Source organism: Lynx canadensis, chromosome A2 (assembly GCF_007474595.2).
Source record: "Lynx canadensis isolate LIC74 chromosome A2, mLynCan4.pri.v2, whole genome shotgun sequence".
Taxonomy (NCBI): Eukaryota; Metazoa; Chordata; class Mammalia; order Carnivora; family Felidae; genus Lynx; species Lynx canadensis.
This window is the reverse complement of record NC_044304.2, coordinates 2884078-2911007: the sequence shown is the minus strand read 5'-3', so window position 1 is coordinate 2911007 and position 26930 is coordinate 2884078. Positions and strand designations below refer to the sequence as shown.

At 61.3% G+C, this 26930-nt stretch overlaps 1 protein-coding gene across 3 annotated transcripts; it reads left to right on the top strand.

Moving 5' to 3' along the window:
• Positions 1-5619: 5619 nt before the first annotated feature.
• On the top strand, positions 5620-26308 carry MAP2K2 (mitogen-activated protein kinase kinase 2). Of its 3 annotated transcripts, XM_030292422.1 has the most exons (11): positions 5620-5789; positions 9021-9231; positions 14163-14309; positions 18190-18267; positions 18789-18840; positions 18921-19045; positions 19604-19817; positions 21671-21735; positions 22737-22798; positions 23507-23552; positions 25150-26308. In XM_030292422.1, exons 1-11 carry the CDS (start codon positions 5698-5700, stop codon positions 25258-25260), a joined length of 1203 nt encoding a protein of 400 aa, XP_030148282.1. In that variant the 5' UTR covers positions 5620-5697; the 3' UTR covers positions 25261-26308. The 3 variants fall into 3 exon arrangements, with proteins under 3 accessions (XP_030148282.1, XP_030148299.1, XP_030148289.1); XM_030292439.1 differs by lacking the exon at positions 23507-23552 and having other exon boundaries at positions 25150-25223; XM_030292429.1 differs by lacking the exons at positions 23507-23552; positions 25150-26308 and adding an exon at positions 23086-23123.
• The last annotated feature ends 622 nt before the right edge of the window (positions 26309-26930 follow it).

Below are 26930 nucleotides of genomic sequence, written 5' to 3'. Positions count from 1 at the left end.
TGCACAGCACAGTGAATTTTATACTAAAAACCATCGAACTGTGCACTTGGAAGTGGTTGATTTTACACTGCATACATGCTGTCCTAATTTAAAGTCAGACTTTAGCTCAGGTCACGATCTCGTAGTCTGTGAGTTTGAGCCCCGCGTCGGGCTCTGTGCTGACAGCTCAGAGCCTGGAACCTGCTTTGGATTCTGTGTCTCCCTCTCTCTCTGCCCCTCCCCCGCTCACGCTATCTCTCCAAATTGAATACATGTTTAAAAAATTTTAACTAAAAAAAAGAAAAGAAAAGAGAGACACAGTACATAGCTCACCATCACACAGTATTTCCACCAAAGAGATGTATTAACGGAAATGGAGGACAACGAAATAAAAGGCCGACCCAATGGCAAAATGTAGTGTCGTTGGAAGGGATGAGGTCCACATAACATACAATGAACCGTTTCAAAGTGAACACTTCAGTTGCACTCAACGCATTCACAATGTCTTGCGGCCATCAGCTCTGTCCAGTTTCAAAACAGTGTCATCGTCCCAAAAGGAAACCCAGTATCCATTAAGTAATTGTTCTTTTGTTTTTAATGTTCATCTATTTTTGAAAGAGAGAGAGAGAGAGAGAGAGAGAGAGAGAGAGAGAGACGGGGGGGGAGGGGCAGGGAGAGAGGGAGACACAAAATCTGCAGCAGGCGCCAGGTTCCGAGCCATCAGCACAGAGCCCCACGCGGGGCCGGAAGTCACAAAATGTGAGATCATGACCTGAGCCAAAGTCGGACGTTCAACCGACGGAGCCACCCAGGCCCCCCTCCATTAAGTGATTGCCCCCTCCCCCACCGCTGGCACCCACTTCCTGTCTCTATGAATATACTCTTCTAGAGACCTCGTATAAATGGAGCCCTGCATCACGTAACTTTTTCAGATCGCCTTCTTTTCATCAGACAAAATGCCTTTGCGATTCACTCAAGGCCCTGTGCGTATTCAGCTCATTCCTTCGTATTACCGAGCAGTATTCCCTTGTGTGGAATTAATCCATACTTTATTTTTATGTGTTTTTATTCACTCAGTCCAGAATTGTTTTTCCGGTCACCCACTGAAGAGCCCTTGGGTTGTTCCCAGCTTTTGGTCTCTTACCAGGAAAACTTTTACAAACGCTCCTGTTCAGATTTTGTGCGAACCCAAGAGTTTCTTTCTCTTGGGTGAACACTCAGGGGTGAGATTGCCGGGTCGTATAGTAAGTATTTGCTTAACTTTCTAAGAAACCACTAAACTGTTTTCCTTGCCAGCACTTGGTATTGTCACCCTTTTTTTTTTTTTCAGCCATTCCAATGGCCTGTGGTAGTCGTTATCTCTTTGGGGCTTTTGGGCAATTCCCCAGTGGCTAATGGTGCCGAGCCGATTTCATTTCATAAATATGGTGTCATAAAGACATAGTCTGTAACTCTATATTTCTAAGCCTTTTTTAAAAAGTAATCTCCAGGGGCGCCTGGGTGGCTCAGTCAGTTAAGCGTCCGACTTCAGCTCAGGTCACGATCTCGCGGTCCGTGGGTTCGAGCCCCGCGCCGGGCTCTGGGCTGTTGACTCAGAGCCTGGAGCCTGCTTCCGATTCTGTGTCTCCCTCTCTCTCTGCCCCTCCCCCGTTCATGCTCTCTCTCTGTCCCAAAAATAAATAAAACGTTTAAAAAGTAATCTCCACACTCAACGTGGCGCTCGAATTCAGGACCCCAAGATCAAGAATCACGTGCCCCACCCAATGAGCCAGCCGGGTGTCCCATACTCCTGAGACCTTTTTTTTTTTTTTTTCTTTTGATGTTGTTGTCATTTGTGAGTTTTCTGCTGCTTGGCATTTATTTGTCGGACTATTCTAGAACATATTTGTCCCCGGATTTGGATCTGTGTACCTTCCAGAATTCTGCCATTGAGAACATTAGTGTGTACGTCTCCCAGTTACACGAGGCAAGAGTTTCCTAGGCCAGGTGCCTGAGAGCAGATTTGCTGGGCATTCCAGGTACCCAAAGGGGGCCTGTCAGCACTGCTTTTGCTAACCCGCCGCACAGGTAAGACAGAGTTCAGGGTGCATTCTGAGATAGCAGGGGCGGACATGTGTGATGGTGACACCAGATCGTGCCTGAACAGGGTAAATGTCACCTTGGGTTGGAGCTACCAAAACGATTAGAAATCTATTTCCCGGGCCGGGGGACGGATGTAGGAGACACCCACGTTTCTGGGACCAGGGAACACATGCCTTACGAAAGGTGTGATTGGAACCGGTGATAAGTCCAGAGATATGTTAGTGGGAGAGTTTGCAGAGCAAAGCGTGCCCGTTAATAAAGATAGGAGGGCAGAGGGCGTGAAATCCGCAGTGTTATCTCAACAATAAAGGCTCGCGTTCTGTATCGAGTGGTGACCGCCACGTGATTAGCGGGAAACTTGTCTCCCCCAGGACAGGGACGCCCATTTGTTTTATTCCAGCTGCGAGTGTGGGCCGGGAGGGGAAGGGGCAACGCGAGAAAAGATTTGAACTCTTCTTGGGGCCATCCCCCAATCCACACCCCCGAAATATCCTGTAGCGAAGCAAGAGAACCGGTTACCGTTAGACGTGGCGGCGGCGTGAATGAATGCAGCGTGCTGTGCGAAAGAAGTCGGTCACGGAAGCGTGCAGGCGGCACAGGTCCCTTTCCACCAAGTTCTAGAACACGCAGAAGTAATCTAGGGGGATAGAAACCAGAAGCTAGGGCGTCCGTAGGGGAGTCGTGGGCTGCGGCCAGCTCGTCCTGTCTCGTGCACGCTGATTGCTACCTTCCTTTCCAGCTTCCTGGTAGCCGAAAAGTGGCCACGGTGGAAATGTCTACACCACAGGGGAGGGCAAAGGCCACGCATGACAAATCAGCACCCCCCCCCCCATCTTATCTGTCTATCTCTCATTTCAAAAACCCACTGTTGATCCACTGCTGGTAGGGGGCGAGGCGGACTGCCCGCAAAGGGCACCGAGGAAACTTTCCGGAGGGACAGAAACCCTCACTCCGCCTGGTTTCCGGGCATGCCCACGTGGGTACGTGCAAGGGTACAAGCTCGAGGGCTTGAACGTTAGCAAACTGTGCATTTGTCATGTGAAAGTCAGGGCTCAATAAACAAGACTGTCTGTGCCCATAGAGCCTAAAATAAAATGATGGGGAGCTCACGTTGCAGCACACAAGGGAGGTAGAAACGCCCGGAGCTGGGGAAGGCTGTGGAAATTTTTGAAGCCGGATAAGCATTCCCCCCAACTTGGAGGGGGCTGGGTGGGAGCAGCCGGAGGAAAAGGTAAGAAGGCTCAGGTTGGGTAGCGAAGGAGCCGAGATACAGAGCAGTTTTAATCAGGGGCGACTATAAGGTTACATTGCATTTTAGATCGGTTGTTACATTTTGTAATCACGTGGAGATATATTATGTATGTATTTTGTAAACACTGTATTTCTGTACCTATCCGGTAAAGAGCCCTGCAAACCAACTATCAAAATATGATTGAAGGGTAGCTGGAAAAAAATGGGCAGAACTAAGCCAGGGTGACCAGGGGACCCTGGTAGAGGGTGTCACCTGAGCCCTTCCCTGTTTCTTTGCACGTGGTCCCCAAAGGCACACCCACCATGACAAGTACGCTGGGGCACAGGGACGTGACATAAAGAAATGCAATGTGGACAGTGTTTTATGATGTCAACCTTTTTTCCCATTTAAATGACTGTCTTTTGGGGCGCCTGGGTGGCTCAGTTGGATAAGCCTCCAGCTTCAGCTCGGGTCATGATCTCGAGGTCTGTGAGTTCGAGCCCCGCATCGGGCTCTGGGCTGACGGCTCAGAGCCTGGAACCTGCTTCGGATTCTGTGTCTCCCTCTCTCTCTGCCCCTCCCCCGCTCATGCTCTGTCTCTCTCTCTCTCTCTCTCTCAAAAATAAAGAATTAAAAGCAGGGACTTGAACAGATATTTTTGCACTGTATTCATAGCACTGTTATTCATAACAGCCAAAAGATAGAAACACACAAATATCCAACAATGGATGAATGGATAAATGAAATGTGTCCTATCCATACAACGAAATATTACTTAGCCTTAAAAAGGAAGGGAATTCTGACACCTGCTAGAACATGGATGAAGCTTGGGGACATTATGCTGGGTGAAATCAGTCAGACACACAAAAGAACAAATACTCCATCATTAAAAAGCAAAATTCAACTGAGCAAACGTAAGATCTAATTGGCTGTATTTAATGATTCATGAAGTGCACAGCATCCCCGTCTCAGCAGGTAGAAAGGAAGTCTGAAAAGCTGTACAAAAGGAAAGGTTTTTACAGGCAGAAGCAGCAGAAAAACGAAGTTTCTAGCAAAGAGTGGGTTGTTTCAAGCAGGGTGACCTTCCTTTGGGGGAAGGCCGGTGGGGGGGGGGGTTGTCTATCAGGCAGGCTATCTCACTAGTGATGACCAAGCAATTCCAGATTGGCTCGTTAAAGGTCATTCTTGGGAGAGCCTAACACTGTAACTGGGTTAGGTATTAAGTCTTGGTTTACTGACATGGGGCGTAACACGAGTGAATCCATTTTGGGCCTATTGGTTTCTTTTTCACAGTATGATTCCAAATATTTGAGGTCCCTAGAGGAGTCCTGTCCGCAGAGACAGAGAGTAGAAGGTGGGAGCTGGGGGTGGGGTTGTGGGGGTGGGGGGCGTCAGTGCTTCATGGGGACAGAGTCTCAGTCTGGGGAGCTGGAAAGTTCTGGAGTCAGAAGGGGGGGGGTTGCACGACAATGCGAGTGTGCTTGACGCGGCTGAGCTGCGCACTTAGAATGGTAAGTGGTAAATTTATGTCACATATACTCGCCACAATTAAAAACTGTTTTGAGGGGCACGTGACTCTCCATCTGGCAGTTGTGAGTTCAAGCCCCACGGTGGGTGTAGACATTACTTGAATAAATACATAAATAAATCAACTTAAAATTTTAAAAATGTTTTGAAATGACCTTTCATGGAAGAATTGGGTAATTGATATCACGGGGGGGGGGGGGCGCGTGAAAGTGTCCGTAAGTGGCAAAAAGACCGAAGTTGACCCTGGGTGGCCTCCCACAACTTTTGGGGATCTTACTGGCTCACGGAGCCCCAGTCGAGCACCCACGAGGCTCACAGGAACAAGGCCTCACTCCGGCCCACCTGCCCGCTCTCATCCCTAAACTGCTAGCTCCGTCTCCCCCGCGCCTCCGCCCAGAGCCCCAAGCGCGTGCGCAAACGCGCCGTCGGACGCGAGCGAGGGCGCAGGCTCAGGGCGCCGCCTCACTAGGTCTCCGCCCCCTTTACCCCCCCCCCCCCCCCCCCCCCCGAAGGCGGCCTCCGGCTGGTGCGCAGGCGCCGCGGTAAGGGGCGGGTCCGCGCGGCTCCCGGCGCTGGTTCTCGCGAGAGGCCGGTCCGCGATCTCGTCGCTCCCCCTCCCTGCCCTCGGCCTCCCGGGCTCCGGCTGCAGCGTCAGCCTCGGGCGGGCCTCCCTTGCGGCGGCGGCGGCTCCTCGGCCTCAGCCCCGGCGCCTCTCGGCGCCCCTTGGCCCCGGTCCGCAGCGACGCCCGCCCACGCCGCCCCGGTGCCCGCCTAGGCCGCGGCCGCAGCCCCGGGCTCACGTCGGCGCCGCCCGCCCCCGGCCCGCCCCCTATGGGCCCCGGTTAGAGGTGCCGCCGCCGCCGGCCCGCGGAGCCCCGATGCTGGCCCGGAGGAAGCCGGTGCTGCCGGCGCTCACTATCAACCCCGCCATCGCCGAGGGCCCGTCCCCCACCAGCGAGGGCGCCTCCGAGTGAGTGGGCCGGGCTTGGCCGGGTTGTGGAAGGGGAGGGGGTCCCCGAGTGGTGAGATCGGTAGGAGGAGGGGAGGGTCCCTGAATGCTGAGGTCGCGGGAAGAGGGGCCCTGAGTGGAGAGGATGGGGTGTTGGGCCCTGAGTGGTGAGTTGGGGCTGGGGGGGGGGGTCCCTGAGTAATGAGGTTGGGGTGGGGGATTCTGAGTAGTGAGGTCGTGGCGGGAGGTCCCTGAGTGGAAAGGATGGGATGCAGGGTCCTGAGTGGTGAGGTCAGCGGGAGAAGGTCCTGAGTGGAGAGGATGGGGTGTTGGGGCCCTGAGTAATGAGGTTGGGGGGTGGGGGGAGGTAGGGTCTGAGTAGTGAGGTCGTGGGGTAGGCGTTCCTGAGTAGTGAAGTTGGGGAGAACGTCCCTGGGTAGTGAGGTTCGGCTGCAGGATCCTGGGGGGGTGGGGGAGCCACCGCCTCTGGGGGCTGGAGCCTTGCAGACGCTGAGGCAGACGAGGGGACTTGGGGGACAGAAAGGAGCATCTGGGACCGTGGGGGTTCAAGGTAGCAGAGTCGTATTGTGTGAGGGGCACGTGCTCGTGAGGTCAAGCCAGGGTGACCCCTTGGCCACAGAACAAGTCCCGACTCCTGTTCCCCACGGTAAAGAGAGGCAGGGTGGTTCCAGAGGCCCCTAGCTGGGGTCTGTTTGCTGTGCCTGTGTTGTGACCCGGTGAGAACCAGGTGTGATGGGTGAACTGCATGTTGGGCACCTCTCGGGGGACTTGGCACTCTGGGCCCCGGGGGAGGGAGTCTTGGTGGCTGTGTGTGCAAAAGCTGACATCTTTTCCTGGCTCTGAGTTTGCGGCTCGACGTGGGGATGTGTTCCTTACTTTCAAAAACCTACTGCTGCTGCTTCTCGCAGGAGAGCGCCTTCTTCATACTCCCTTCTCTGCCTCTTACCGTGGTTTCTGATTTCCATCCCTTCCAGAATTCCCCCGGTAGAGGAAGCCAGCCATTGGAATTCCAGTGTTTTGTTTTTTTTTTTTTTTTAATAACCACAGCTGAGTTGCTATTAAATTTAAAATGGATTAATCAGCTGACTCCAGAATGCATTTTAGATATCACAGGGCAATGCCAGAGACCTTGCAGAGTCTGGCCTCGAAAGCTGCCTCTTTAACTCTACGGGAAGGAGTCGTGTCGCGTACGCTCATTGCTTTGCCTCCTCTCCTCTCTGTCCATCGGTCCTTCTCAGCCATTCCTCATCCAGGTGCTTGTTAACCAGGCATTCAGGGAGCACCTGCTCAGGCCCATGGTCCTGGCTCGGGGCCGTGAGCAGGGGCTTTGCAATCGCGCAGGACACGGGTTTGATTCCAGGCACTGCCACGTCCGTGCACTGTAACCCTCAGGCAAGTTACTTAACCTCTCTGAGCCTGTTCCCTCCTGCGTGGGCCAGGACTACAAGATCCCCGCCTCCCAGGAGGATCTGGAGAACAAAACAGGGTGGGGTTTGCAAAGCTCTGATACCCAGGGGCAGGTAGCCCCCTGCCTTCTAGCAGCTTCTTTGCACTACCGGCCCAGATGGCATTGCCCGGCCAGCCGCAGACCATTCGTTCCCAGCCTGTGCCCCTTTGCTCAGGCCTCTGAGTTCCAGGCTCGTGGCGGTCAATTGAGGGATTGGAAGGTTCCTGAGAAATTTCTAGCCTCCCTCTTTCATTCCCTGTTTGAACCCCTCAATGAGGTCTATGGGGGCGATCAGCCTTGGCTTAAAGGCCATCAGAAATTGGTGGGGGTGCCCGTTTGAGCGTCTGACTCTCGGTTTCGGCTCAGGTCATGATCTGAGGGTCGTGGATTCATGCATTGGGCCCCATGCTGAGCACAGAGCCTGCTTAAGATTCTCTCCCTCCTGCCCCTCCCCTGCTTGGTCTCTCTCAAGCTTGTGCTCTCTCGCAAAAAAAAAAAAAAAAAAAAAAAAAAAAAAATTGATTGCCATGGAGCCCCTGAGGTGGCCCATTCTCCTTTAGAGACTTTTCTCAGGTCCCCTCCCTGTCTGGTCCAGTGAGCCCCTGACCACAGCCAGTGCTTGAAACGTGGCTTGTCCAGATTCCGGGGAGACGGAGTAGCTAGTATCATGCGCGTTCCAGATGCCAAACACTTTAAATGAAAAGGGAGAAAATAAGCATTCGTTAATCGGTTCTTATTGATTTCATGTCGAAAATTGTATTTTTTTATTAAAAAAATTTTTTTTAATGTTTACTTTTGAGAGAGAGAGAGAGAGAGAGAGAGAGCAAGCAAGCAGGGGAGGGGGCAGAGAGAGAGGGAGACACAGAACTTGAAGCAGGTTCCAGGCTCTGAGCCGTCAGCATAGAGCCCGACACGGGGCTCGAACTCACGAGCTGTGAGCTCATGACCTGAGCCGAAGTCGGACGCTTAACTGAGCCACCCAGGTGCCCCTGAAAATTGTATTTTTGATGGGTTAAGTCAAACATGTTAAAATTAACATTACCTGGTCTATTTTTAAGGTATATTTTTTAATGTTGCTAAAATATTTTTAATTGCCCACATCTAAAATAAAATAACTTGCATGTGTGGCTTTTATTCTTTTTTTTTTTTTTTTAATGTTTATTTTTGCGAGAGAGAGCACAAGTGGGGAAGGGGCACGGGGTGGAGGCGGGTGCACAGAATCTGAAGCAGGTTCTAGACTCCAGGCTGTCAGGGTAGAGCCCAAGTCGAGGCTCGAACTCACGAACCATGAGATCATGACCTGAGCTGAAGTCGGACACTTAACCGACTGAGCCCCCTGTTCGGTTTCTTTTGCACAGCACCGTGTTAGTCCTTGTGTGCATTGAGCTAATGTCTGCCCACCTCTTACAGGGAGCTGCTTTTCACTCCAAGATTTGGTTTAAAGTCAAGGCATTAGTGAAATTACCTTATTGTCAAAATCCCTTGGAAAATTCCTTGAATCACCCAATAAAGTGCCGAGTACATGGTTGGTTGTTTTACTAACTGGCTCCGGGAATGTTTGTGTGTATAAATGCTTAATGTTCAGAGCAACATAATAAGAGCCCGTCCTCAGGGAGGGGGTCGTGTCCTCTGCACAGTACTTGGGTCTGATCTGTTCCCGCGTCCTTCCAGCCACACACATGGGGCCTGGCATGCGGCGGCCACACGGTGAGCCTGGCTGGCCCAGGTCATCTCTCTGTAGCTTGCATGTTCTTGGCTAGCCCTTGCCCTTGGGGTCTTTGCAGAGCAAACTTGGTAGACCTCCAGAAGAAGCTAGCAGAGCTTGAACTCGACGAGCAGCAGAAGAAGCGTCTGGAAGCCTTCCTCACCCAGAAGGCCAAGGTCGGAGAGCTCAAGGACGATGACTTCGAAAGGATCTCGGAACTGGGGGCCGGGAACGGCGGGGTGGTCACCAAGGTCCAACACAGACCCTCTGGCCTCATCATGGCGAGGAAGGTAGGTGAGAGGCGGTTGGCGAGGGCGGGCCCTGCACCCCTGCGCGGTGCAGCAGCGTGTGGTGGGGCAGGCCTCTGCTTCCTGATCCGCCCAGGGCACTTGGGCACTCGTGCACTCGCCCAGGCCCTTAGCGAGAGCCGGCCCGCTTGGGATGCGGAATGCCCGCCTGCCTCGGGCTGCCCCTCCTTTACCGACCGCTGCCTTCCAGGACTTCAGGTCACGTTCCCAGAAACATCCGGACTGGGACAGACCGGCTCCCTCTTCTGGGCTCCCAGGCCACGGTGCAGCCCCCTGGCTAGGCGGGCGAGAACCCTCCCTGAGAGATGTAGGGGTGGAGAAGAGGAGGGCGTGACCACTTGGGGATTGGTGACTCCTACACGCATAACCGGGGGACACAGTCCGTGTGATAAATCGCTCAGCTCATACAGGCATAGCAAGTCAACCCTCTCTGGAAGCCCATGCCCCGGTGGTTCCCACCTATGTTCTCAGAGCCCCGAACGCCCCGCACCCAGCTGGGTCCGCACGGGTCCTGCCTTCCCTGGGTTCACCGTGCTCCCTTGCCGCTGGGATTTAACATCGTCGCTCTTTCTCCTGTCCCCAGAGCACCGCCCTCCCTCCTGAAACCTATTTCTGTCCCCTTCCCGCAGGCAGCCTTTTCAAAACCAGAGCAGCCCCAGAAGTCTCTGGTCTGCCGTCACCCGAAGAACAGGGGATAAAAAGGCAGATGCGAGATTCAGGGGCCGTTGGGGGGGGGGGGGGGACTGAGAACAGAGAGCTGGTCAGAGTTGGCTTGAGGCACCAGAGAGTGCTCCTGGGCCAGCTGAGCAGTCTCCTGGGACGTGCCTCATGGTAAGCCTGAGCCCGGGAGCTTGTCCACACCTTTGCGGACACGCCTTCGGAGTACGATTCGGGAGCTTGAGCCTGGGGCCCGGATGAGTTCTGCCGCACGGCCACGGTGCTCCCTTGTGATGGGTGCTCCCCCGTGACGGGTGAGCCGTCGCCGTGAGGGAAGTGGGGTGAAGTCCACACGGGCACTGCCGGTCTTAACAGCTTCCCACGCTTCCAGAAGTCCTTCAGAGTAAAAAGTTAAGAGAAGAACAGGTCTAACCTATTGGGGAGCAGACCTCCAGTTTTGTTCCCCGTAGATTGTGGCCTCTCAGTCGTGTGGGCCCCGTGTGGCTGCCCGCCCAGCACCGTGTCGGAGCGGAGCTGTGCCCGCGGGCACTTGGTGGACGCTTGGAACAAGAAGGCCGTCCTCGCAGCCAGCGCAGTTCGGGGCTGCGACTCCACGGGCCCAGGAGCGCTCTCTTAGCCAGTCAGCGGAGGCCGTAGGCTCTTTTGAATCCCATCCGGAAGCCCATTTCACACAAGAGGCCGGTTTGTTTTTATTCAGCTGGGGGCGTAGGTGGGAAATTGACACGCAAAGCGGTTTTTGGGAGACCGGCCTCGGTCGTTCCCCGCCATTACCCTGGGTGGATCCCGAGTCCCCGCGTGCTGGGTCTGAATGCCATGCTTTCTGAGTACAGAGCTTCTCAGATGTGCAAATGCATCCCGCCAGCCGGGCTGGAGTTCGAGGGCCAGGGTGGGCTTCTCCGTGGGCCAGCATCCTTTGTCACCCGCGTGGCTCCGGTCCCTTTGATCGACGGAGGTGGGGGGGGACGTGGAGGCTGGTTACATAAGCCCCGAGTGAACTGGTCTGGACTTTTACAGTCACACTTGATTGTGTTTTCTTGGCCGAAGCACGGCGTTCCGACCCCTCGTGCCCTAGGAACCAAACCTGCGTCATTCGGGTCAGGAGAGTCTGCAAAGAGCCATGTTGGTTCCGTACGTGCCTCCCTGGACTGGTAGCGGACGAGTGAGTTTGGGCCTTGTGTTTGTGCGGCCCCCGGGGGCCCGCTTGCCTCCGCGATGGAGGTTTGTGGCCTCTGTAAGGCCACATCGTGGGACCAGCTGCCATCTCTCAAGTGCCCGGCCCACGGCCGAGCCAGCGTTATGTTCTGGTTTAAAAGGAGCAACAGCCCCACTTTACACACGGGCAGCCTGACGCTGGGTCGGGGCAGCGTGTGCATTGGCTGGGGTGGGCCCCTCTCAGGCTGGCCCTTTGCAGTCAACCCCGACTTGATGGGCGCGATCAGCTTGTGGCGTCCAGAATTTATTTCCCCCCCATCTCTAGCTCGCACCTCCTGGCCCCCCATCGTGGGGCGGAGATAATCGCTTTACGCCCCGAGATGGTGTGGTGTTGGGTTTGAATGCCGAGCTCCGGCCTTATCTAGTCCTTGGCGTCTGCGTGACCCCAGGGCAGTGGCGTGGAAAGCGCGTGGTGTTGGTGTTCGGGGAGCCTGGCCCCAACACGGACTTGCCCGCCCGCCAGCTGAGTGCCGCCGAGAGCAGGATTTAACCTCGCGGCACCTAGACCTGCCCCTCGGCCCTCCTCCCACCGGGGTTGATGTCGGGAGTTGTGAACGCATGTGCTCAGAGACGTGCCCCTCGCTCCCCGCTCCAGCTTTTCCCCAGACGAGATGCTGGCAGGCTGGCTCCTAACTGATCTGGAAGGCGCGCTCTACAGTCTCGTTCGCCCCCGCGTTCTCTCTGCAGCGTCCTTCCCGAAAGCCTTTGACTCACTGTGGCCTTACTTCACGTTAAAGGCTCCAACCCCAGGCATCCGGGGTTCCGTCCAGTTGTGCCCCCTTCTGCCCACTCTTCCTCTTCTGCGAAGCCCGCAGAGTTCTAGCTCTGCAGCTCGGTCGTTCATCTGCGGCCCCTTTGAAGTTCTCGGTCGAGAGCCGCCCCGTCCGCGGCAGCCGCCCCGGTCAGCCTTGGCCACGGAGCCGTCGGGACACGGTCGGTCCGGCCGAGGTGTGCTGTCCGTGCAGGGAAGCGCGTTCCGGGTTTCAGGCGCTCGGGGTGGGGAAAGCTCACGGATTACGTGTTGAAACAGTAATGTTCTGGTGCATCGCATTGAGTGAAAAGACACGAAAAACTCCTCTCCTGTGTTTTCCTTGTACTTTTCCAATGTGGCAGCGGGAGGGTTTAAGACGGAACACGCGGCCTGTTCTGTGGGGCAGCGCTGGCCGCCATCAGCCCGCATTGCTCATCCCTCGGCCTCAACCAGGCCCTCTTTCTGGGCTTTTGAGAGGAGACCGCTGCCTCCTGGGTAGACCGCCGCGCTCCTTTTCGGAGCCAGCGTGTCGCGAGTGTACCCGCCGGGCAGGTGGTCCTGCAAAGGAGAGAGTGTCCCCGAGTCCTCGGACGGGTGGCCGCAGGGGCGGGGCGGTGCCCAGGCGTGCGGCCAGAGCTTGCCCCCGCAGGTGGCAGCGACAGTTCCCCGACTTTGCTGGGGAAGGCGAGGGGCACCGGGCACCGTGCCACTGCGACCCACCAGTCACGGCCGCCAGGGTCTTCGTCACGAGCTGACGCCATGTGCCACCCTGAACTCCACAATCACACCTTCCTGGTCCCCTCAGTCCGCTCTCTGTCCCCCCCGCGGAGCACCCATTCCCCACCATACCCGGCCAACTCTCACCTGGCCTTCCAGGCCTGGGGAGCCTCCCCCAAGCCAGTTGTCTCCCCTGCTCCCTCCGAGCAGGTCTTTACCACTCCCTCTGCCCGTCACGGGGACTCCATGCAGACGTCTGAGAGGCTCAGACACCCTCGATCCTTTTCCGCCTCTCCCATTTCTCTTGTCCTGTCGCAGTGGTCAGGGCAGCTGAGATCCTCAGTGGCCAGGACAGGGAACCACGGCCTCAGCTCTTTCCCGGTGGGCATGGCTCTTGGCGCTTTGTCACCTGCGTCCTACGTCTCTCCAGAAGTTCCTTTGGTTTCTCACCTTTTGAATCTCGAGGTGACCGTCCCCTCTGCTGACTTAAACTCAGGTGAAGGGGAGCTAGGACCCTCGGGTGGTGGCCCGGAGCTCCCTCCGTGTGGGGATGCGGGACTCCAGAGGCAGGCCCCTGGCGGAGAGGGGCGGAGGTCCCGGGCCACCCTGGGCTGGGTCCTGGGCTGGTGCTTTGGGTGACTGGGGGGAGAGTCCTCTTTCCAGAGCTCCCCTGGAGCCAAGTGAAAATGTTTGCTCCGTTGCGGTTTGCTTTAAAACAGCCTTTCTGAGATGTACTTTGCGTGCCACACCGCTTACCCTTTTGCGTGTGTGTGTGTGTCTGCGGGTTTTTGGCCCCACCTCCCTTCCTCCACTTACCCTTTTTTTTATTTTTTTAATGTTTATTTTTGAGAGAGAGAGAGGGAGACACAGAGTCTGAAGCAGGCTGCCTCCAGGCTCTGAGCTGTCAGCACAGAGCCTGACGCGGGGCCCAAACTCCCGAACTGTGAGATCACGACCTGAGCCGAAGTCGGAGGCTCAACCGACTGAGCCACCCAGGCCCCCCCCCCCCCCCCCCCCCGCCTACCCCTTTGAAGGATATGTAATTCAGTGGTGTACCTCCACAGACCCGTGCATCTGCCACCACCATCTATTCTAGAACATTCCGTCTCCCCAGAAAGAAACCCCATGCCTGTCAGCAGTCACCTCCCCGGCCCCCACGAGCCCCCCTTCCCTGTCCCTGGACGAGCCCGTTCCGGACGTTTCGCGCACGCGGACTCACACCCCGCCTGGCCTCTCGTGTCGGGTCCCCTCCCTGAGCGCCGTGTGCTCGGGGTCCGTCCGCGGGGCGGCGGGGGCGGGCGCCTCGCTCCTGCTGGCGGCCGAGGGACGTGCGCGTGCGCGGTGGGCGCTTGGGTGGCTTTCACGTTCTGGCGATCGTGAGTCCCGCGTGAACGCGGTGTGCGAGTTTGCGCGGACGTGTGTCTCTGGTTCTCTAGGCGCCTCGAAGCGCGTCGCTGTCTCGAGTGCCGTGGCGAGCACTTGGGGGCGGGGCTCCAAGGCCCCCTCGCTGCGGGTGCCCCTCCCCCGGTCTCCAGCCCCCTTCCCTCCCTCGCAGCTGATCCACCTGGAAATCAAGCCGGCCATCCGGAACCAGATCATCCGCGAGCTGCAGGTGCTGCACGAGTGTAACTCCCCGTACATCGTGGGCTTCTACGGGGCCTTCTACAGCGACGGCGAGATCAGCATCTGCATGGAGCACATGGTGAGCGCGCCCTGGCGGGCGGCTGGGGGGCCCTGCCCGCCACCCTCGGGCCCCTGTCCTCAGACGCAAAGCACCGTCGTTTGCAGGGCCCTTCCCGAGATGCCCCAGGCCGGGTCGGCGCGTGCGCGCAGGTCCCGTGGTTCTCGGCCCCCGTTCCGGCCTCGCCTCCCCCTGGGCGCGTGGCCGAAGCCGTTCCCCGCGGGCACACGGCCCGCCTTGTTTTCCCCACCGGCCGTGTTCCGGCAACGGCGCGTGCCTGTAAGGTGGCTTATTAAACACTCCTTGATGGTGGGCACGGGCTGAACCCGACCCGTCCCAAGCCACAGCGAACGAAAGTCCCTTACACGAGACGCGGGACAAGGTCCCGAAGCTGGAGTTGCCGGGCCCAAGGCGTCCAGCAATCTCGATTGATGTTTCCTAGGTGCCCTCCGAAGAGAGAGCTCCGTTAAAGGCGAAACCCCCGCTCTGCCCCCCAGCTCAGGCCTGCGGAGTCAGACGCTTCGGGGTGGAACACGGGCACCTCTCTTGTTTCAAACCACCATGGCTGATTCTGACGAGCCCCCTTATTAAGAAACTGTGGTCTTGAACGTCAGGACTGGGTGGGATCGGGTGTAACAAAAGCAGAAGTGGTCAGAGCTGAGGGCCCTGGGAGGAAATGCTGCCCACCCTGTTCCGAGCCGAATTCGTCAGGTGTGGGGCTGTCTGCCGCCCGGCTCCCCGGGCCCTGGCCCTGTGGGGCCCTTGCAAAACCAGGATGCCGTGGCCTTAGGCACGGCGGCTTCGGTTACGCCTCGCAGGCGTGCGCCGTCCCCTCCGACGGTGTTGTAACGCGGGCAGGAAGTGAGTTTCAGCAAGCCCCCGTGAGGGACGCTTCGTGAGCGCTCGTGGTGTAACCGTGCCCCAGACGGGGTGCTGCAGGCCCCAGGCCCCGGGTCAGGCAGCGCCCCGCCCGCCGGTCGCTGCCAGAGAGAGCCAAGGGCAAGAAAGGTGGTCGAGGCAAGCCTCCGCCTCCCCTCCCTGCTGCCCCGGAGCGCGGTGCGGGTCCGAAGCCGCCACCTTCCCTTGCAGAAGAGGCCCCGCGTCCCGCCTCGGCCCCCTGGCCCCGCTTCTGTTCTCGGTTTCCTGCTGAGGCATCTGCGCCCCGGCGACGCGGAGAATGGGCTGCAGCGATGAGGGGGAGGGGCAGGGATCCCGGCCGCTTGCTTGCTCGCTCGTCCTCTACACATTCCTGGTTGGGTTCTTTCGGTTTGCTTTTATCACGAGGGCGGGAGGGAGCTAGAGCGAGCGTGTAGCACCCGTGAGAAGACGCGGTCAGGTGAGGCCCGCGCTCTCCACCTGCCGCGGGGGTCACCGTGCACGAAGCCAGGAGGCCACCGGTTTTCAAGTTTCGGGTGAGCCCAGAGGAGGGGGCGGTCTGGGCAAGGAAGGCCTGGAGAGAACAAGATGACAGCACAGTACTCGGGGCGGGGGGCCGGGGGGTGGCCCCCAGCCCACTGCCCTTCGTGGTGTTTTCATGTCACACGATCCCCTCCAGAGCCGCATTCCCCAGGGTTTTCTGTCTCTCCGTCATTCACTCGTGTGTCATATCGGGCGACAGCCTGGGGTCGGGCGTCCACGCCACCGCTCGCCTCTTAGCGGCATGGCTGGGGACGAGGCTCTCGCCTTCCACCCGTAGAGCTTGGGGGGCGGGAGAGCCAGCCTTCCGCCAGCACCTGGAGCCGAGGGCAGGGGGCGAGACTATCTGCGCAGGTTTGCGTGCGAATCGGCTCCTGTGTCCAGCCGGGAGGACTCCGGCCCCCGCTCGCAGCAAGAGACCCCCCAGCTGGTGACGAGCAGCGCGGATCCCGCACGCAGGGATGGTCTCCCCTGGCCGGCCCATGGGGTGTGTGGGGCTTAGAAGCAGCGGGCCGGTGGTTTCCTGGTGGCCTGAGGCTGTCGCTGGGGCCACTCCGGGCACGGACCCCGCAGACGGCGGGTACTTTGGGGGGCAGCCTGCTGACTGTTCACAGGCACCTCTTGGTGTTTCCTGGGGTCTAGTCAGATCTGAAGTCACACCTCCGCCCGGCAGGGAGAGGAAAGGGTGATCCCCACCCAGGCCGGGGACAGAGGTGACTGGGCGACAGGGCGTGTGTGCCCCGAGCACGAGGCTCCCTGAGGAGAAGGTACGCGTAACGGGAGCCGTTTAGGTACGTTTGTTAAACTCCGTGTTTCCCCGCGCGTGTGGATGCCTGTGCAGAATCACAGAAAGATCTGGAACGATGGAAGTCACGCTTCAGGGGAGGCCAGCGGACTCGCCAGAAGATTAGGGGGTGACGTGCCTACAGTTGAGGGTTTTATGAGGAAAGTACTCACATAGCACCTGCTTGATCAGGGTGCAGTTCCCAGAGCATCTAGGACACCTACGCGTAACGAAAGTGTGGGATGCTGCACACGCGTGAGAGTTGGGGTCAGAGACACCCAGTTGTGCCATATCTCTGCCACTTCCTGTCAACGTGACTTGAACGAGTTACACTTAGTGCGGACCAGGGGGGGTCTCATCCGGGGCTGCTCTTGCCCCAGGGGACACCGGGCCACGTCTGGGGACATGTGTGGGACACGTGTGGCCGGCAGGACTGGGCAGTGCCTGGCCTCCCGTGGCCTCTGGGGATGTTCCCCCCGGACATCCTCGTTTATAAGCCTGTGGGAGGTCCGTGACAATTAAGAATGAAAGGAGCTGCGTCAGGAAGCAGGGTTATGGTTTTAAGAGAATTTGTTTTTTGATTCTTCTAAGATTGGTTGATACAGGAGAAAACGGGAGGGCTGGAAGGAACGCCCCCGCCCTGCAGACAGCGGGCTGAGCCAGGACGCCTGGTCCCGAGGGTGGCCGTCTAGGCACTCGAGAGTCACGTGCAGGTTGTAGAGGCTTCGTCGTGTACCGGGTTTTCTGGAACTTCCCACCCCTGGCCTTTCTCACTGGGCACGACTCGGGTAGAAGTGCTGGAGATACGAGGCCCCGGCACCCCTGGGATTTCAGGCTCTCCTCCCCGCACCCCTTCCTCTGGCTTCGAGGAAGCCGCGTGGCCGTAGGCGGCCCAGAGCCGCTTGGTGGAGACCGTACCGGCCCGAGGCTGCCCAGCGTTGAGCTCAGATGCTGGCCCCCCCCCCCCGCGCGTGGAACTTAGTGGGTCCGTCTAGCGTCCCAGGGGACCCGGTGGGCATTCCTCAGCCCCACCTGGGTTTGGTCTCCAGGTTTGCTGTCCCACAGCCTGCGGGTTTAAGGCCATGACTGGGGTGGGGTGAGGCGGGACTCAGACCGGCAGGACCTGTGCCCGTCCTTTGAAGGCAGGACGTATCTGCGCACAGCGGCGAGCACGTGACGAGGCCTGAGGGAGGGCGGCCCGGGAGCCAGGAGCTGTGGGCAGCGGTGTTTCTCCTGTGCCGGTGCCTCCGGGCCCCCGCTGCCCTTCTGCCGGGTCTGCCTCCGACCTGCAGGAGGAGAACCCGGCCCCAGAAGCTGGCTGCTTCCTTCCGCCTGCTGCCAGTGTGGCGAGCTGGGGAAGGCTGAGTCGTGGGCCTCGCTTTCTGGGAGGATGGGCCGCCTAGGACGCCGGCCGGCACTCTCGTTGCTTCCTCACTGGATGGGCTGTCCCGAGGCCCCGGAGGTGACAGGGACCGGAGGGGGTCCCTGCTCTTGACCAGCGAGTCGCGTCTGGCTGTGGTCGGGCCGTGGTCTGGCCTCCGTGTCCCGTGGAGGAGATTGAGCTCCAGCTCCTGGGAAGCGGGGAAGTGCTCCGCTGTCCTGTCTGCTTCCCGGTGTCCCTCTGGGACTCCTCCTCTGCACCGCAGGCCCCGCCTGGCCCACCGCTCAGAGCCGGCTTTCTCCCCTCTGTGCCGACCCTAGGACGGCGGCTCTCTGGACCAGGTGTTGAAGGAAGCCAAGAGAATTCCCGAGGAGATCCTGGGGAAGGTCAGCATCGCGGTAAGTGCGAGGGCTCCAGGCGCACTCCCCCTGCACCTCCCCCCCCCCCCCGACCCCCCAGGGCCGCTGCACCCCTGGGGCGGGTGCGTGCACCCACTCCCGGCCCTGGGCTCCGCACGAGTCTGTTCTTGTCCTGGCCCCAGTTGGAGGTCCCCGTCTCTGGCAGCCGAGGGGCTGAGCAGGTGGCACCTCTTTGCACGTGAGGTGGAGGGACGCTTTCCTGCCCCGCACGGGCCTTGGCGCCCCGTGGGTGGTACCCCACCGTGCTGTCCTCACGTGGCGAATTAGCCGTCGGTCTGCGGGGCCTCGGTGCAGCCCGGCACGGAAGCTCTCAGCAGACAGTGCCCCTCAGGCTGGCGAGGCCCTCCAGGCAGTGGGGGCGGGGCGTTGTGGCCGTCCCTGCCACTCTTCTCGCTTGTCCCCGCCTCACGGGTTCTCCTGAACCTGTCCCAGTCAACTGGCCCCTCGGGTCTGCCCGAGACGCCGCCCTGCTCACCCGCTCCCTCCCTCCCACCCCGCAGGTTCTCCGGGGTTTGGCGTATCTCCGGGAAAAGCACCAGATCATGCACCGAGGTGAGCGGGCCGGGGCGTCTAGGCGGCGGGCGGGCCAGCCGGGCCGGGCCCCCCTCACCTGCAGCTGGTTCTGCCCGCAGATGTGAAACCGTCCAACATCCTCGTCAACTCCCGAGGGGAGATCAAGCTGTGCGATTTTGGGGTGAGCGGGCAGCTCATCGACTCCATGGCCAACTCCTTCGTGGGAACTCGGTCCTACATGTCTGTAAGTCTGTCAGGGAGCCTGAGGGCGTCCGTACCCTCCCCTCTCCTGTCAGCTCTTCCCCGTCTTCCAGAAGCTTTTCAAAAGCCTGCAATTCTCCGTCACACGCTTTGTGTTTCTGCTGGGGTCCTCCTTTCCGTCCAGATTCTAGCGACCTTGTCTTCTCACTCGGGGCCTTCTCTGGAAACACCTGCCTCGTTCCTTTCCGCCAGCATCAGAGACTAAGTGCAGGGCTGTGGTCAGTTAGAAACCGGCCCTCAGGTGTTTTCAGAAACGTCTGGGGGTCTCGGGAGCAGACTCTGAGAAGTTAGTCTTGGGATCGTAGCAGAATCTACACTCTGCCTCTTCGTGGGCTGGTCACCCTTTTCCAAAAGTGCCAGAGGTTCGGGTCTCGAGTGCAGTTGCAGCCCCGGCTGGGAGCCTCGCTGTCCCAGGGCGGCGGAGCGGGGGATGGAATTGCCTTCTTTGCATGGCCGGCCTCTGGAGGGTGGCAGGGCCGGGATGGGGACGCTAGGGTCCAGCTTCCGTCTGGGCGTTTCTTTGCTCCTTCTCCCCCGACAGCCAGAGCGGTTGCAGGGCACTCACTACTCCGTGCAGTCGGACATCTGGAGCATGGGCCTGTCCCTGGTGGAGCTGTCCATCGGAAGGTACCCCATCCCCCCGCCGGATGCCAAGGAGCTAGAGGCCATATTTGGCCGGCCCATGGTTGACGGGGCAGAAGGAGAGCCTCACAGCATCTCACCACGGCCGAGACCCCCTGGACGCCCCATCAGTGGTACGGCCTGAATCTGGAACTTTGGACTGGACGGGCAGTGTTACCCGTCCAGGGTATCCCGGGGTACCTGAGGCTCGTGGGGACGGCCCCCCCAGACCCGGTCCTGTCCCCCACGGGGCATCCTGGGCACCTGAGGCTTATGGGGGCGGCCGCCCAGACACGGTCCCATCCAGGGGCAGCTGCACGTGTTAACCAGCTGTGGGGCATCTAGAAACTAACCTCTCAGCCAAACTGTCATTTGGGTGGTTTTTCCAGCACTTTATTCCGGAAACGCTCAAAGGTAGAGAGAGGCCCGCGGGGATTGCCCAGTGAGCACCCATAGGCCCACCGCCTGGACTCTGGGCGAAGGCTCTGCCGTTCGGAAACCGAGACTGACTCAAGTCAGACCCCCTCGGGTGGTCTGCCGGATTCAGTCCCGACACGCAGCGCAGGAGGGAGCGGGAGGCTGGGGGGCGCGGGGGGCCAGCTGGGCTCCCACAGGACTCCCCGTACCCGCGGCGGTCACCTGTGCGGTGGGGGGCTGCCCAGGGCCAGAGAGCTTCAGGCTGGCCCTTTGGCCGCTTTGGAGGGCGAGGGCGAAGGGTCACGGCAGCATAACTAGGAAACAGCGCTCAGGGCTCTGCTGTCTTTCTTTTCCTTAAGTCAGGTGACAGGAAGGGAGCGGAGGGAGTCTGGAGGAGTGCGCCGTGGACAGCGGCTGGCCTGTGCCTTTGCTTCGTACCAGCTTTACAGAGAGACGTCACACCCCGTGTGACTTACTAGCTTAAGGGGTGCAAGCCAGTGGCTGTCTGTGTCTTCACAAGGCTGTGCGGCCGTCACCACTGTCTGGTTCCAGAACGTTCCATCACCCTGAAAAGGAGCCCCATCCCCGTCAGCCGTCACCCCCGCCCCAGCCCCTGGCAACCACGAGCCCCCTTCCCGTCCGTGGACGAGCCCGTTCCAGACGTTCCACACCCGCGGACTCCCAGCCCGCGTGGCCTCTCGTGTCTGGGTCCCTCCCTGAGCGGCGCGTGTCCGGGGTCCGTCCGCGGGGCGGCGGGGGCGGGCGCCTCGCTCCTGCTGGCGGCCGAGTGTCCCTGTGTGTGGCGCTGTGTCTTCGCTGCCCACAGGCGCCGGCAGTCCAGCAGCGGTTTGTGAGCCCGGCTCCTCTCCTCTCCTGGTGCCAGAGCCAGGGGGTCCGGGAGTCTTGGTTTTCTCCCGTCTCCCGCCCCCGTGTGTGTCCTCGGGCCCTGGCTCCGTCCCTCTCAGCACCAACTCCCGGATGGCATCGCGGGCACTCCGCCGAGGCCCCGTCCCGGCAGGGAGAAGCCGCAGGGGGTGTCGTGCCAGGCCACCTCGGCCTGCCAGCGCCTCCCCCAGCCCCAGCTCGCGTGCCCGTTTCAGGACAGGGGACAGGAGGCGAAAGTCCAGCGGCCAAACCTGGCCCTGGCCAGCTGGGCCAAAGACAAGGGTCAGCTACCCCCAGCCGCTCATCCGTCCTGGGCGGCGTTTGGGGCCTGATGCCGCCTTCACCCGCGGCTCCGAGCGAGGTCACGCTGCCGTCCTTGCTCGTGGTCACCCCCCACCCCCTGCCTGTGCGCTAGAAAGCAGGGGCTGTGACTTTGGCACAGCCTGGAGGCAGCACCGTGCCAAATGTGTGACTTCTCAAAAAACACTCCTGTTCGTTTTGGCGTCTCGTCTTGTTTTGTTTTGTTAAGTCACGGGAGGCTCAGGAGAGAAGCCGCTTTGCCAGGGAGGCAGGCGCAGTAGCCGGGGGCACGGCCGGGCCGCCGCCTCTGGTTCAGGCCGGCGTCGGGGGGAAGGGTGCTCAGCGGACGCCCGCCTCACCCCTGGGTCTGTCTCTGCCCCTGCAGGCCACGGGACGGACAGCCGGCCGGCCATGGCCATCTTCGAGCTGCTGGACTACATTGTGAATGAGGTGCGTACCCGGAGCCCCCGGCCCGGCTGCCCGGGGGCGGGGTAAGCCGTTTGGCTTGGATTTGCCCGCGTGACCCAGAGGAAGGAGCTGCAGGCACAGACCGGAGCCTGTCGCGGGGGGCGGGTGGCGGGAGCGCTTCCCTCATACACACGACTGAGCCGCGGGCACGGACGGGGGCGGCTCCTCGGGCCGGGAAAGGGCTGAGCAGGGCCTGACCCCGAGGCCCGCCCTCCCAGCTCGGTCAGGCCACCCTTCCCGGGCGCTGCGTGGGCCGCAGCGTGTTCTCGGTGGCCCTTCTGAGTCAGGGCGGAGAAACAGGGCGGCCAGGCCGCCTGAGGCCCTGGCTCGGTCCGGGGCTGGGCGTCCGGTGAGCCGCTCAGAGCAGGGTCAGTGATGACAGAACAGGACGGGCTGGCTCTGGTGACACAGCCCTGCACCTGGCAGCCACGCCCGGGCCCAGCGAGCACGTCTGTCCTCCCACCCCTGCTGGGTTTCACCGGGACCATTGGCCCACAGCCTTCCCTGACAGGGGCTTAGCCCCACACACAGCTGTCCCCACCCAGGCGCCTGTGTCCTGGCTTCCCCAGCTTCCAGGCCCGAACCTGGAACGAGCCGCCCCCCCCCCCCCCCCCCCCCGGTGCTCCCAACCCCCTGCTGGAGACAGGTGGCCCAGACAGTACGACGCACGTCTGTAAAGTGGGGGTGGGCCCTGTCCTTTCCCCCCACAACCGGTTGTGACCCTGAAGCCAGACCTTTCCAAAGAGAGCCCGAAGAGCCTGGCCGAGTTGGCAGGGCGGGTGGGGAAGCCGCTGGAAGACGGGGTGGGGAGGGGTGCCTCTCTAGCAATGAACGTGAAAGGACTGGGGCCAAGGGCGGTGCCTTCTGAGGGTCCCCGAAAAGTGCTGTGCTGTCCCCGCGGACGCGGGACTGGCAGGCGCCTTTCCCCGTGATTCCAGAACCGTCCTTGAGCATCTAACCCCCACCTCTCTGTCCGCCCACAGCCACCTCCCAAGCTGCCCAGCGGTGTCTTCACCCAGGACTTCCAGGAGTTTGTAAATAAATGGTAAGGTGCCACCGCCTCCAGCACGGTCTCGGGGCGGGCCGGGGCGGGATGCCAGGCCGCCAGGGGCCCCGCCTGCCTCCCGGGATGGCCGCCCACACCCTGGCCACCGACCCAGATGTGCACTTCCTTCCTGGTCCGGGGCCGGGCCCCTCTGCTGGGACCGGTGGGCGCTGCCGGTGGGTGGCCGTGCCTGGGGGGCACCTGGAGCTCACCCGAGAACCCAGATGGGTTCCCTTTCGAGGCTGCTGAGTCGTGGTATCCAGCTGGTGGCCCCATCCCGTCCCCAGAGCAGACGAGGATCACGGGCCGTTTGGAAACGATGCCAGCCACCATTTGGCCTCAGGCTGGTTTGAGCAACGGTTCTTAGGGGCAGTTCTGCTTTTCTGAAGGAAAAAGTTCCATTTTGACACTGGGACTCCCAAGTTGGGGACGTTCGTTAGCAGTGTAGCCGCATCGCCGCTGGGCCTGACGGAGCGGCAGCGGGGGCGTCCCCACGGCCTCGCCCCATCCCTCCTGCCCTCCCGTCCCCGGGGGCCGTGCCCTCCCAGCAAGGGGGAGGCGGAGCGGACTCCGTGCCTTGCTGCATCCAGGCTTCGGACCGGCCAGGCGTGGGGACCGGGCTGAGCCACCCCGGCTCCGCACGCAGGTCTCCGCGGCCACCGGCTAACGGCCCTGCCTTGTCTTCCCACCCCCCGTCCTCCTCTCCAGCCTCATTAAGAACCCAGCGGAGCGAGCCGACCTGAAGACGCTCACGGTGAGCGAGGCCGCGGGTTCCGGGCCCCGGGGGCGCCCCTCGGGGCGCGTGTGGGTCCCCTGCGGGTCTCCTTTGCTCCGCAGCGCAGCCGTGGCGCCCTTGGCTCCCGGAGGAGCGGGATGGCCCAGCTGTGCCCGTGGTCGGGGTGTCCGCGCCTGGGAGCGCCGGGGCCCTCACGCTTCTGTGCGGCTCCCGCCTTGGGCCTGGCGGGCCCCACAGATCGGGGAGACCCGAGGGCCGCCGGCCTCCCTGTGCGGCGCCCGGTGTCCCCGAGAAGCCAGGTGGGCGTCAACTCCCCTTCCCCCCGGCAGGGTGGGGGCGGGTGGGGCTGCCAGCCCGTTGACCTCCTCACCCACAGGCACCCTGCCGCTCTCCAGGCACCTCCACGACACGAGACCGTGAGGGTCACACCTGCTGGTTCTCGGTCTCTGGTGCCGAGCGCCAAAACACGAGCGTCTCTCGGTTATCGGAACGTGGTCTTTCCAGTAAGGGAGCCTCAGCCTTCCCACTTCCTCCAGTCAGCCTCCGCCTCAGGACCTTTGCAGAGGACAGTGCTTCTCCCCAGGGGACGTGTCCCGGGCCCCTCTCAGCTGGCCTGGCTGCTTCCTGGGGTCTCGCCTCAGCCCCTCCTCTGACGCGTCCCCAGACACCTTGCCCAGTCCCACATCCTCTGTTCGTTCTGGTGACGACCAGCGTCTCCTGGTCGTGGGCGCCACCGAGAACGCCGGGCGGGAAGGCTCTGTGCGCGGTGACTCTTCCGGAAAGCCTTCCGACGCGGGAGGTGTCCCAGTAACGTGTGTTAGAGGCACGTGTGACGTCACAAACGTCTGTTCGTTGTAAGATACACGAAAACCTGTGAAATAGAGAAACTGATGGATGGCGGGGCCCCCGCGGCGCCCCCCGGGACTCTCTGTCCCACTTCTACCCTGCCGTGGGACCGACTTTTTAACTTCCCTTCTCCCCCGTTCCTACCCCCTGCCTACAGGGCAGGCAGCAGCTGGGGGTCCGGGTGTCGCGTGAGGAGACCAGACCTGCTCCCGTGGACCCCGAGCCCCCAGGACCCACCCCTCCCAGCCCGGCCCGTGGGGAAAGCGTCGCTCACCCCCACCCCCACCCCCCGGCCTGCAAACCAGGAGCCTCGGGTACTGAGCTGTCCTGCGCAGGAACTGCCAGCCGCGTGCAGCTTTCTAAATTACTTGAACCGAAACAGAAGGCCTGGTTTGGCTCCTCAGCCACGGGAGCCACGGCTAAAGGCCTCGGAGCCTCCCGTGGCCAGTGGCTGCCGCAGCAGACAGAACGTGTCCGGGCCTTCGCTCTCCTCCCAGAGGCCCCCGTCGCTCCAGATCAGACGTTCTCACCCAGGGGTGACCGTCCCCGGGGGACACGGGGAGGTGCCTGGAGACGCTCGCGGGCGCTGGGGCCGGGGTGCCGCTCAGCCCCCCGCGGACGGTGCCAGGGGAGCCGCAGCGCCGGTGGGGGGGGGGGGGGGCACCTGGGCCCGAGTGAGCGGGCGCGGAGCGGCCTCCTGCCCGCGTCCCGGGCGCATCCGGACGGCCCGCCGGGCCGGGTCGTTGACGGGCTCCTCCTTCCCTTCCAGAACCACACCTTCATCAAGCGGTCCGAGGTAGAAGAAGTGGACTTCGCCGGCTGGTTGTGTAAAACGCTGCGGCTGAACCAGCCCAGCACGCCCACACGCACCGCCGTGTGACGGGGTCCCCCCGGCACCCCGCTCTCCCCCGCCCGCCCGCCCGTCTCCGGGGAGGGCGGCCCTGCTCCTGGCGTCTTCTCAGACCTGCTTCCTTAGGTTCAAAACAAAACAGGGAAAAGAAAAAGCAAACTGTGCCCATCGTACTTGTTCCATTTGTTCTGGGGGGTCAGCCCCTGGCCCAGTCCCAGGGCGGGAGAGCCGCCCGGGGAGGCAGCGCCAGCCCCGAGCCCTCCGCCCGCCGCCCACCGGGGGAGGAGGGGGTGGGGGTGGCACCAGGAGCCGGCCTCACTCTGTTCCCAAGGGATGCGGCCTCGGAGGGGACCTCTGGACACCGGCGTCCTTCACCGGACAGGGAGGGGTGCCCCCGCCCCCTCCCCCCGACGCCCAGCACTGTCCCTGGAGGTGGCCGTGGGGTCGGCCCCTCTGCCCTCCCCACCGCCTCTTGTCACTCAGCGTCCCGTGACCTGCGCCTCAGGAGGGACCCGCTCAGCCCCGCCCTGTGCTCAGGGGACAGACACTTCTGACTTCACGGCAGCGAGCCGGCACCCGGCAGAAAGGATGTGGCGGGTTTCCAAGCTGTCGGCGGAGCCAGCAGACGAGGCCTCTGCCGTCCCCGAGCCTGCGCACCGCCAGATGCGACCAGGTGGCTCCTCGTGTCCCGTCCGCTTTCCCAGATTCGGGAGTGACTGCCCAGGGCGGGTCACTCGGGCCGTCCGCGGGGTCAGCCGCAGCCGCTGGGAGAGGGAGGTGGTCCCAGTTCCTCGTCCGTCGGGGCCCGGCCGCGCTGCCCCTGGAGCCGCTTCTGAGACTTTCTGTCCTCGGAGCCCCGGAGAAGACGGAACTGGGAGCCGGGGGCTCCCCTGGACGCTGCCCGCGGGCTGGGACGAGCCAACGCTCAGCTTCGGGGAATCGCAGGAGGAGCCCTCGTCTCCTGTGGACACCAGAGAGACGGGTTGCTGGCTCCTTCGACCGGCTTTCAGGGTCCTCCACTTCCCAGATCCCCCAAAGTCTCACCTGGTCGGGAGGAGAATAAAGATAAGCGGAAGTCGACCGGTGTCGCTCTGTGGGGCCTGGTGGGAACATGGTCAGCATCCGGGCAGCGGGCCTCTGTGGCCTTGTGTCGCACACGCCCAGCCCGGCTGTGGCCGGCCAGGCCCCATTAACGGCTTGCCCTTTTCAAGGACTGAGAGACCGGGTCCCGAGGGCTTGGGGGGGATTTGGAGTCCCCCCCGGTGGGGTGAGGCCCGCAGGGTCGACGACAAGCTGAGAGAGGCTGATGCAAAAGCGGGGCGACCTCCAGGGTCAGGACCCCAGAGGGGTGGATGCCGCCCTGAGACCTCCCCTCCGCAGTGACCCGAGGCCACACCAGAGAAACTGGCACTTTCTCTCTCCATCTGCCCCAGACCAGGCTCCTGGAAAGCTGGGGTCTCGCCCGAGCCTTGGGGACCTAAGTGTCCCCTCCCCAACCCATGTCCCCTGCAGGCGCCCGGCAGTCCCCACCGGCCGCCAGACAGACCTGGTGACCGTCCCTGTTGCAAGGGGACAGGCTCCTCGAACACTTAAGAGCCGCTGGCTTGGGGGTCCGGGCAGGAGGTGGTGTCCAGGTGCTTCCAGGCCTGTCCGTGGCCCGTCAAGACGGAGCCGTTCGCGCAGCCGTGGCCCCTGGCTCC